Source organism: Globicephala melas, chromosome 1 (assembly GCF_963455315.2).
Source record: "Globicephala melas chromosome 1, mGloMel1.2, whole genome shotgun sequence".
NCBI lineage: Eukaryota > Metazoa > Chordata > Mammalia > Artiodactyla > Delphinidae > Globicephala > Globicephala melas.
The window spans coordinates 142,626,050-142,637,551 of record NC_083314.1 but is presented as its reverse complement, the minus strand read 5'-3'; the positions used below and the strand labels follow the sequence as shown (position 1 = coordinate 142,637,551).

Genomic DNA, 11,502 nt, shown 5'->3' with positions numbered 1-11,502 from the left:
ATCGGGGGGGGGCACCCACAGATGCGTGCGGGCCCTTGCCATGAGCCTGCCTCCGCACAGGTGCTGGCCCTGGAGCCTGACCTACCCCAGCTTTGTCCGTGACCCATCTTGTGACTTTAAATAAGAATCTTCATCTCTCTGAGTTTCAGTTTCTTCATCTGAAACTTGAGGCTAATGTGACCTACACTGTTTGCTTCATATTAGGTGTTCTGTGATGGTCGCTAGGTTCTATGGCATTACTTAAATTGTGGACACATTCCACAATGACTGCAGAAGATCTGAATAGAATATTCAGTGTAAATTTCTCACTAGTACCTTGGTTAATGGACTGAGTACATCCCTGGTTCAGCTGGCCTCTGTTCAGATAGCATCAAGTCCTGCTCTGGGCCGGGCAGCTTATACACAGCATCTTGTTCAGTCCTCACAAAACCCTTGCAAGGTAAATGTTTCCATATTCAAGAGAAGTGTTGAATTCCTACTGTGTGCCGGGCAGCATTCTGGGCCCTGTAGATGAGGAGGTGCAGATAGTGTAAGGAATTGCTGAAGGTCACGCAGCTGGTGTTGTAGGTCGACTCCCCTAGGAAACCCGGAGATGGAGATTTGCAGGTGAAAGCTTGGGGAGAGCCTTGAGGGTCAGCACGTGCGGGGAGTGATGATAGCAGCACCGGGTGGAGGAGGGACTGAGCTCAGTGAGTTTGCACCTGAGGCCTTGGCTGGTTCCCGGCTCCGTGGGCCCCCTGGAACAGAGTTGTCCTCATGGAGCCGAGGTGCTGAGCCTTTCTACAAACACCAGTGACTTGTCAGCAGTCACTGGATAACACTGCTCCCAATTCGGGAGAGACCTCGGGTGAGGTGGCTTTGTTGGGCTGAGTGCGATTCCCGAGGGACTTTACTGAGAGCAGGCAGCCAGGACACTTCCTGCTGTGGGAGGATCACTCTGAAGAGGGGTCCGGGAGCCCATGTCACCTCCATCCATAACAGTGCTGTTTCCAGCCCCGTGTCCCTGACTCCCAGGTTGTACTCCTTCCACTTTACAAGGTACCTTTTAGGCTGGGCAGGGCAGGGTTTACCGGGAAAAGGACAGATTGGGCTGGTGGTGGTGTGTGTGAAGGGGTTACTGGGGAAGGCGGCGGGTGTGCAAAAGCAGGGGGGCGAGAAAGATCCTGGAGCACTGGGGAGTGGTTGGAAATGGGGAGCGCAGGGAGGGTGGGGGTGAGGCTGGAGGGGCAGCTCTCAAGGGCCTTGAATGCTGGCGCTTCAGGCTTCCCCAGATAAAATTTGTCCCCCACCCAAGGCAACTCTGGTCCTTTTCCCCAAGGGTAACCACAGCTTAGAGTTTCTCATGTAGCGCCATTAAAATGTATATGTATAATAAGGATGTATATATGTACATTGCTTAGTGTCATCCTATTTATAGACCATTCTGCACCTTCCTTTTTTCACCTAATACCTTGGCATCGCAGGATCTTGCCCCATCAGCACATATGAGCTATATTGTTTTTTTGAGCAGCTGCATTAATACCTGTCGATGGACATTCGAGTTATTTCTAGTTGTTAGCTATTACAAATAATGCTGCAGCGAGCATCCTTGTTCACGTATCTTAGAGTACTTCTGCCAGCGCAGCCACTGGATAAATTCCTAAGCAGAATTGCTGAGTCAAAGGGATTTTTTTAAAGAACACTCTGTGGGCGTGTGGAGGGCGAGTTGGCAGGGCGACTGTACCGAGTAGAGCTGGAGGCCACTGCGGTCATTCTCGGGTGAGTGGTGGTGGTGGCTTGAAGCCAGGCTGAGGGGGCGGAAGCCCCCTTGCTACTGGTGGGAGAATGGGGAGTGAGAGGGCGAAGCCAGCCTGGGTCTTGAGCGTGTGGGTCAGAGGCTGCAAGTAAGTGGGCCGTCAGCAGGTGACCTTGCAGCTTGAGAACTGCCCTGATAGGGTGCCAGTGTTACAGGGCAGGCCTGGGTGCTCATCCCAGCCCCTGGAGTGAGGACAGCCCTAGTGGTTGGCCTTCGTCTGTCCTCTTGGACCTTGCAGCTAAGCTGTGGAGCTTGGCACCCTCCGCTCTCTCCCTTCAAGCACCTTGCAGCTGGTCTGCAAAGTGAGGCAGGCAGGACTGGCGTTTCTATCCTCCCCATGCAGGTGAGGAGACTGCGGCTCAGACACCACGTGGTGTATTGTGAAGAACTGGGAAGTTCATATGTGATGACAGCTGCTTCCTCCATAGAGTTGTGCCTACCTCCCCAAATCCCAAACGCCCACCTACCTCATCCTCCCCACCCTCTTACCTTCCTCGTTAAACACAGGGAGGGAGGAAATACAGGATGATTTTCAGGCCCTATTTGGCCTTAGACTTGAGAACAGAGTACTCACCTAGTCAGAGCCAGTCTGGGAGAAGGAAGCAGGAGGACTGTGTGAGGAGGGTGGACGGAGATGTCCCACTATTAGTATAAAAGTCGCCCTATAGGGACTTGGGACTTTTAAGCAACAGGCATTTGGAACCAAAATTTTGACACTGGCATTATGAGCACGTGTGAACGTGCTCTCATTTGGTCATGTATTTAAGTGTCATGTTGATCCATTAGAAAGCTCAGTTCATTTCTGGCAGGCATCAGTGGACTGGGGAACGCCATTTCCAAGAGTCTCCTATATTCTACCTTCCACTCAGATCCTGAGTTTCCTCATCTGCAGAGTGGGAATAAAGCACCTCCCTTTCAGGTTTTCCCTACTTTGGGATTAACAGGCTGCATTTGACCAGGAGGTTTCAAGTAGATGGGTCTAGAGGTTTTCAGAAGCTCCGTGAAAAGGTGGGATTACTTCGGGGGGCCCTTTAGGCCGTCTCTGTCCTCTCCCAAGGCTGACTCAGGCTGGATGTAGGGCAGGTGCTCGCCAGAGGCTCTGTGACTTGCTGGGCTCTGTCCTTCAGCAGCAGGCCTGAGACTGGCGTAGGAGCAGGCCAGGGTCACCTCAGGCTTTAGACAGCATCTCCCTGCTTCCTCTTTTGTGGCGGGACAAAGTCCCTTAAAGTGTGTATGTGACCTGGGTGTCTCATACCATCTTCCCTTTAACATGAATACACAAATCACTGTGACTTATGGGGCCTACCTGCTTGGCTGCTGGAAGACCACCCTGTTATAGGGACCCTCTCCCCAGAGATGTCTGGGAACCTGCAGAGAATCCCAGTGTCCACTCCTCAGCTCAGGATGATAAGCTCTCAGCCACTTGGTTCGTTCCACGGGTGTCTGTGAGCATCTAGTATGGGTTAGGCATGAGGCAAGGCCCCAGGTAGAGAGCATTGAGCAAAACAAGGTCCCTACTGTCATGGAGTTTACATTCCAACGTGGGGAGACGGTGCAGAAAGAAAGGTATGTCAGAGGATCCGAAGGCAAGACTCTGAGACGGAGAGTTGTGGCGGCAGGCTTACTGGGGCGCACTCCCCAGAGACCCATGAGCAAGGGAGGAGGGCGTGACTGGGCAGGGGGAGCTGAGACCCCCGCGGGTCCTCTAGAGAGCTCAGTACCGGGTGGCCCTTCAGAGCCATCCCAAATCGAGGCCAAGTGGTCCCACATCAGCCATTGGCCACTGGCCACCGCCTGGGAGGAGGTGAAACCTTGGGTGAGGCAGTCCCCTGGGGACCAGGGCAGCACCCAGGAAGGGACACCGAGCCACCAGCAGCTGGGGACGGGGTGTGTTGGCCCTTACCTCACAGGGTGAGGCCTCTGTGAGAAGGTAGTGTTTGAGTAGAGGCTGAACGAAGTGTGGGGCAGGCTGGGAAGGCGCTGGGGAAAACGCGACCGCTCTGAGATGGGCGTGCGGTTGGTGTGTTTGTGGAGTAGCGAGGAGGCAGGGAGGCCCTGCTGGAGCACTGGCTCTGCCACCAGAACCCCACCCCGAACCCAGCCTGCAACCGCCAGCCCGCCCTTCTCTGCAGAGCTCGCAGAACCGGGCCTGGGGTGGTCTTCGGCAGAAGGAATACGAGTCACATCAGCAGAGTCTATGGAGATCTCTCGTAGAGGTCATGGAACAGCTGAAAAGCTGGGAGGGACTTAGAAGTCAGAGTGAGCTGGTTCTGACCCCATTTCTGCTCCTGAGAAGGGGTTTGTTTGTTTATCTTTCCCTCTGCCCTCCACCTGGGAGCCCGGAAACCAACGCCCCCTTGCCCAACACAGGTAGCCCCCTCTTCTTCCCCTCCCCACTGGCTCGCACACTTCCAGCGATGCGGAACTTACTACCTCTCGAAGCAGCCTCTCACTGTGGCTGCTAAGCATTCTCGCACTCGGGAGGAATGTCCTCCTTTAGCTTCAGTTCCGGGGTCCCAGCTCTGGCTGCTGGGGCCTCACACCCCATCTGCTTTCTGAGCCAGGGGAGATTTGAAGCTGGGAATAATAGGCCTCAAAGCCAAATAGCCCAGTGTCTACCTCCCACTGAGCCTCTAAGCCATTTCTCAATCCACAGCGTACCTCAGCCACCTGCTCCAGGCTGTATCACAGAGCAGGGACCCAGTGCTTCAGCTGGGCTGAGGATGGCAGGGTGGAGTGAGGCCAGCCTCTCCCCTGTTCTGGACACTGCTTTGGCTGTTGCCACCTGAGATCCTCAGTCTATCCCATGCCAGATGACCTGGCCATGTCTCCTCAAACCCAAAGCCTGTATCCAGGGGGCAGGCTTGTTGCCCCGGGCAAGAGTCTAGCCTGTCAGGAGCAGCGTAGCCCCGCCCAGCTTTCTGTCACCCACCCCACAAAACACATCTGTCTCCTCATCCTCAGCTGGGCTGATGGAATCCAAGAATAGGCTAGAATTGGGGACTGAGCCCTGAGGTTCCCCACTACAGACCTCTAGGGGATCCAGCAATTCAGCTCCTTTTATAAGTCCCTAGTGTGTGCCAGGCCTTGTGCTGGGAGCCAGAGATACAGAATGAGACATGGACCTCCAGGAGTTCCCAGCTGGCGGGTGGGCAGTGACAGAGTAGTCAGTCTCCTTTGGATCTGCTGAAGCTATAAAGGCCACCTCTTTCCCCACACCTGAGTACCTCCCCACAGGTGACAGCATGCAGTGGGGAGGAGTGCAGAAGTGACTGTACTCAGCAGGCATCCACTCACTCTGTGAACACTCCCTGAACACCTACTGGGTGCCAGGCCTCGTGCTGGGTCACTCACTCTGGGAACAAACACTCAGGCATGGTCCCAGGCTTCGAGGAACTCCCAGTCTGATGGGGGAGGCAGACGTTGAACCATTACAGCATAGGGGTCGTGGGGGCTCAAAGAAAGCCTTCACCTCAGCCTACAAGGCTTCCAGAAAGGCGGCCCACGTAAGCTGGATTCTAAAGGGCAAGTAGGACAGGCGTGCCGAGAGGGAAGAGCAGGAACAAAGGCCCTAGTGGGCAGCGATCCCTAAGGAGTTCTGCATCACTGGAGCATGCAGTGCTGAGGGTTGAGAACGAGCAGGAGAGGCCCACAGGGCCTGAATGAGGCGAGGAGCGCGCCCCGGATCCCAGGCCATGTGCGGCACTCTCCTCTCTGCAGCTTTCTTCCCGTGGTATCCGGGCACCTCACTCTCCTCACTGCCTCCTTTGCTAGTTCTTCCTGTTTCCCAGGGCCCTGGGCCCTTCTCCGTTCACTCTGCAGATGAGCTCAGTCTCATGGCTTTCAAGAGCATCTGAAGGCCAACAACTCCCCATGTCTCTAGCCGGGACCTGCCTGCTTGACTTCTTTACCTGGATGTTGAACAAGTGTCACCTCAACCTGCTCTTCCCGCAGCCCCCCTCACCTCGGTGACGGGCATCGCCAGCCTCCCACAGCCGTTTTGTTCCCCGCTGTATCCCTAGTGTTAGGACAGTCCTGGCATGTAACAGGCGCCCCATAAATATGTGAAGGGATGGATGGAAGAGTTTAAGGATGCTCAGGAGTGAGTGAGTGAGTTAGATCTTTGTGGGATTGGAAGGGCTGAGATGGAGGCAGGAAACCAAGCTGGTAGCTGAATGTCCAGGTAACAGATGCCAAAGACTGGGGCTCCATAGACACCTGCGAATGGAGAGGAGAGTGCCAGCACAGGGCAGGATGGACCCTCTTTCAGCACCCCGTCGCTTGGTCTGGTCTTCTGTTTCCAGCGCTCCCGCCCAGTGAGCCCAGGGAAGCTCCAGCTCCACTCAGTTCAGGGCAGAGCCCTCACAGAAGCCTGGGATGTACTCTGGGCTCAGGCCCCTGGAGTCTGTGGAATCCTCAAGGGACAGCAGAGGCTGGGAGTCAGAGATTACCCAGGGTCACCCAGGGCATCAGGCTGAATGGCCCCAGCTGAGCCCAAACTGGAGTCCTGCTCTGGCTCTGTGCCTTGGTAGTTGCTGACCCACCCCTTCCAAGCCCCCTCCACACACACCTGTCCCCTGCCCCAGGCAGGCCCTGCCGGCATCAGCTAGTTTGCCTCAAGGCTCTCCTTTTCTGGATCCAGGGAGGGGTGCCCAGCCAGGAAGGACAGGGCCCTTACTTTGACCCCCAGGCTGGCTGGCCTCTAGAATTAGGCACTTGTGGGTAGTGATGAGTAGTAGGAAAGCAGCTGCTGAGCTGGGGCCTTTGGCCTGGCTTGTCCACTCCTGCCCAGGTTTCAGTGATGGGCTAAAGCCCTCCTCTGTGAAAGCATAGGAATGACACCCACCTTCTGCCTCTCACTCCGAGACCCTCATCCTGGCTGCAGAACCTGGATCTGGCCCGGCCCTGCTCTCAGTCAGGCCTGGACAGGGCAGGGTGGTGAAAACACTGGGGGGAACAGGAGCCTGTCCTCTCCTCAAAGACCTCTTGCTGAGAAGGCCAACCCCAAACCAGCCCTCAGCAGGGCCATGAGTGTGGCGAAGGCAACTCTGGGGGTGCTGGGGGGAATCACAGACTGAGGGGTGTGTTAGGGTGCCTGGTGTTCGAACCCCGCGCCCAGCAGAGGTGGGCAGTGAGGCACACAGCAGGCTCTCATTACAGGCTGGGGGCCCTTTCCTTCCTCTCTGCAGGGGCCCCTGTGACCTGGGCTCCCTTCTCCAGGCCACTGATCCCACCTGCGCCTGAGGCCTGCTCTGGGGAGCACAAGGGCAGCGAGGGTATGGAGTGGGTGCTTGCCCGTCATCTCCACCTTCTTTGCTCAGCACTGGGGCTGGCACGTGGCAGATGCTCAGTGCTGGTGAACAAACACCTCTTCAGGACTGTCAGTGCAGGTCAGTAACAGCCTGCGTCTCCTCATCTGTCCAACAGTGATGTTTTCCCAGTAGTTCAAAGACGTCTGTGCTGAGGAAGAGCCTAGGAAGCCTTATTCCCCGATGAGGACGGAAGGACAAATGGAATTTTCTAGGCCCTCCCAGCTACTCCTCATACCCATTTAGATGCTCTCCAAAAGAGTAGTACCACCAACAGCTAACACTGCTGCTCTTACTACTTAAAAGGCCCTGTTCTAAATGCTTTACAAATGTCAACTTATCCTCCCAACCACCACATGATAGGTAAACCATTATTCCCATTTTATAGATGAGGAAACTGAGGACAGAGGTTATGAACTAACTTGCTCAGGGCCACACAGATCCTGCAGGATCTGAAACTGGTCCCTTCAGACTTTGTAAAGGCGGGCTAAAGCCACACTTTGCTCAGACATCGTGTGTTTCCCTCCCCTCCTGCTGCGGGCCTGGCCCCAGAGCTCCAGGGAGGCAGAAAGTTCTACTTTCTAAAGGTTCAAATCAGCATCCACAGCTGCTGACTTGGTGGGCTTGCAGTAGTTCTTGCCTAGACAGCAGCTGGGACTGGGTCTCCCCAAATCTGTCCAGCCCCACCCAACCATCTTCCAGGATGTGGCCTGCACCGTTTTCAAACATTCAAGTCAAACTGTGCCACTCTCCAAATCTTTCAAGGGCTCCCTGTTGCCTTGGAGGTGAAAAAATAAAACTCAATGCCCCTGTGGCCCGGCACCCTAGGACCTGTGAAGCAAATTCCACCTGAAGGGAGAAAGCAGGGCATGGCTGCAGCCCATGGGGCCAGCCTAGCCGATGCTGACTCTCCACTGAAAACAGCACACCGGGAACCTTATCCAGAAAAATATACTCTGGCAAACCAGAATGCGTTTGTGAGATGAGAAACCGCACTGCCTTTTAGAATGTCCCCGAATATTTGAAGTGAGACAGTGTCCTCCCAACCATCTTCCCCAACTCTCCACAGAAGATTAACATGCCCAGGAAAAGAAGGCCGACTCCTGAAACAGCACAAACCAAAATCTTGCCCTGCACCAGGAACAAAAATTCTGCCCAACCAGTTGCCTGGCATTTTGTAATCAGTATAATGAACTCCAACCCATGTTCCCCCCAAACATGTCAGGAAGGGCTGCGGAAAAAAGATGTCCCTTTAATAAAACGTTATCAACATATATCGTACACAAACTACAATGTATCATAATTACTTTTTTTTCCTCTCTTAATTCAGAACCAGACTACAAGGTAAGAAAAAACACAGAAACAGCTACAATGTTCCCAATAATCCGCACAGGGTCTTTTTTCAGGCAGATGATATCTCACATAATATGATATACATGGATCAGAAAGGGAGGGACGAAAACAAAGACCAGCTACAGAGGGGGAGGAGGAGGAGGAGGGGTGTAAATGTACAAAGAATTCTGGTGTCTTCAGGGCAAGACACAGAGGTTTCGATGGGGGGTGGTGAGGTGAGGGAGGCCACAAGTCACCCCTCCTGGGAGGGGACAGGCTCCACTGTTGCATTTGTTGGTTTTTGAAAATAAAAACAGGACCGGAAACAGCACATCTGTTTGGTTGCTGGCGTCCCCCCTGCCCCCCACAGCTATTCCAAAGTCTCTCTGTCCAGTTCCAAGCGCACACAGAGCAATTCTGGTCAATATCCCATTTTTGAAAAAGAAGAATCAAGAGGGGAAAAAAAAAGAAAACCCAAACTCCAGCCCTCCACTGCCCGCACACAGGAGGACGATTCGAGGAATGAGAACGCGGAGGTCACAGTTTCCATGTCCCAGGTCATAGCCATCCTGTCGGGGCGGCCTCCCCCACTCCGCTCCAGGCCACCACCCCGCTGGCAGGATTCTCACTGGGAAGACTGGGGTGGGGGCTGAGGAGGGGGCTGGAGGGCGGGATGCTGGGCGGGGAGAGGTCCAGAAGAGAGAGGAAGCAGTCCTGGGAACACAGTGCATGCCACTGGGTCGCAGCACAGCTCCGCTGGGGCGGGATCCTGAAAGCGGTCGGTGGTCTGGCCCCTCCGGCCACGTAACGGGGGAGGGGGTCTGGGGTCGAAGCTGTGCAGCTGCTGTCGCCACCTCGCCAGGAGACCAAGCAGAAACAAGACAGGTTCCTGCCCTTCCCTTGCCCGTCAGCACAAACCAAAAACCCCAAGTGGAAAAGGGTGACTCCTTTTTTCTTTCCCAAAAAGGCCGTTTGAAAGAAACCACCGATTGTAAACTGCCCAGTTTATTATAATTATTATTATTATTTTTAGATGGCTACAAAGACAGGTGAGATCTCACACCTAGACTAGCTTTCCTGGTGGAAGGGCTTGGGTACAGACAGACAACAGGGCTTGGGTTTTTGTTTTTTGTTTTTCATTTTTTGCTTTTTTTTGTCCTTTTTTTTTTTTTTAAAGAAGAAAGCAAAGAGGTTGATTGGGGTGGGGGTGGGGCTTGCTAGAAGCTTCCATTTTTAAAAATTTTTCCCCCAAAAAACCCCCCTGAAAACAAATTAAAAAAATCCCAACAACGGTAAAACCCCCAACAAAAAAACAACAAAAATGTGTCATGTACATAAAAGGTCCTTTTGGGAAAGGGCAAGGGGTGGGATTTTTCTGGTCATTGACTTGAAATGTATTTTTGAGTTTTGTCCTTCATGTTTTATGGAATAAAAAGTTCGGCCTTTTTATTGCATGAAACTAAAATTGAGAAAGGTTGGGGGAGGGGAGGGGGAGGGTTGAGGGGGAGCAGGAGATGCCCCTCCCCCAGCTCCTGGGTAATGACACCTCACTTCTTCTTGCATAATTTCTGGCACCTTCCCGCCTGCAATGCCGGCTCTCTCAGCGTCTCAGGGAAGAGGAGGGGGGATCACACACTCATCGTCATGCTTGGAGAATACTGGAAGGGGAGAAGCAGAGAAGGGGGGTCATGAGGGCCAGGGTGTGGGAGAGCCCTGTGGAGATCTGACTGCACAGAGCTGGACTGGGGGTGGCTGGGCTGAGACACCCATGGTGGCACTGGGTGGGCAGGGGGCCAGCAGGCGGGACTTAGGAGCCACCTCTTGGCACCAGCCTGTGTCCCTGACTCCTCTCCCCTGGCCCCTTTCCCTCTCCAAATCACCCCTTCTTTCCAAGCAAAGCAGCAGCGGCCCCTGCCGTCCCCTCATGGGGCCACAGACTGCAGAGAACCGGGGTCTGACGAGCCGGAGCACAGACAGGGTGCCCTGGGGTGGGAGCCGGCCTGAGGTTCTCAAAAGCTGCTTAACCATGACATCGTTTCTTCAGATGACACTGTAAATAGAGGCCCAATGTGAAAAAGGGGACGGCCAGCTCCTCTGCACCGAGACCCCCGGAAGTCACTGGTTGCGTGAAACTCCTTCCCCAGGACAGGAGGAAATAAGACTGGGACAGAGACCCAGTGGGCCAGAGCCCAGGGCTCGTCCAGCCACGTCAGCTTCTTCATTGCTGGAGGCGCTGCGCCTCCATGTGGATGCTTCGGGAAGGTCAGACTCAGGTAGCAGGGGTCAGCGCCAGGCAGTGGGGGAGGGGGGTGGGGGAAGTGAGGGCTCTGCACTTTGTGTGGAAAAATAACCGAGGTGAAAGGCCCACGACACAGCTGCCAGGACACTGGCCCACCAGGCAGGTCTTGGTCAGGAGACTGAAACTTAAATCAACAGTCCCCAGGCCCCAGGGGATACGGTGAGGACCCAGGGGTGAAATGAGGGTGGTGGCAGGCACACTTACATTGTCGTTCTGGAAGGAGTGGAGGAAGTTCCCTCCTAGCTCACCGTCGTCTCGAGGGGTGCCTGGAGGATTGCTAATGCCACTTATGTTGTTAGGAGAATTCTGCAGAGAGAGCAGAGGAGGTAAGCCCCCGTGCCCCCAGCAACCTGCCCCCCAGATGCGGGAAAGGCTTTCTGGGTGGTGCTGTCAGGGAGGAGACATGGAATACACACTCACTTTTGGAAGTCCATCTATGTCACCTGACCCTGAAAGGAAAAATGAATCCAGTTCAGTTTCTTGCCCACTCTTCTGTGCAGGGGCCTCCAAACCCTTTCGCCCAAGCCCAAACATCTCTGCAAAGAGAATCTTCTACTTAGGCAACATCTTCCTCTTGGGATCTTCCTGTGGGGACCCGGCCTAGGGGAGCCAGGAGCCAAGGCAGAGAAGGCTTCCCGGGAGGGTCGGGCAGGGGGCAGCATGACGAGGTCAGGGCGCTGACTCACCTAACGAGCCGTTCATGTGGTGTGGCTCCATGCCACCCATGCCCCCCATCGGGCCGTCCGAGCCTGGACCCATCGGGAACT

The 11,502-nt window shown here is 54.7% G+C and overlaps 1 protein-coding gene across 6 annotated transcripts in view; it reads right to left on the bottom strand.

The window, feature by feature from the left end:
• Positions 1 to 8,336: 8,336 nt before the first annotated feature.
• SSBP3 (single stranded DNA binding protein 3) overlaps positions 8,337 to 11,502 on the bottom strand; it is a 164,617-nt gene continuing 161,451 nt past the window's right edge. For 5 of the 6 annotated variants that reach the window (XM_060305230.2, XM_030870231.3, XM_030870236.3 and 2 more), the window contains 4 exons: positions 11,422 to 11,500; positions 11,156 to 11,184; positions 10,940 to 11,041; positions 8,337 to 10,094 (listed from right to left, as the gene is read on the bottom strand). In XM_060305230.2, coding sequence (XP_060161213.1) covers positions 10,065 to 10,094; positions 10,940 to 11,041; positions 11,156 to 11,184; positions 11,422 to 11,500 — 240 coding nt within the window. In that variant the 3' untranslated portion in view covers positions 8,337 to 10,064. The other variant, XM_060305221.2, reaches the window with a different exon arrangement.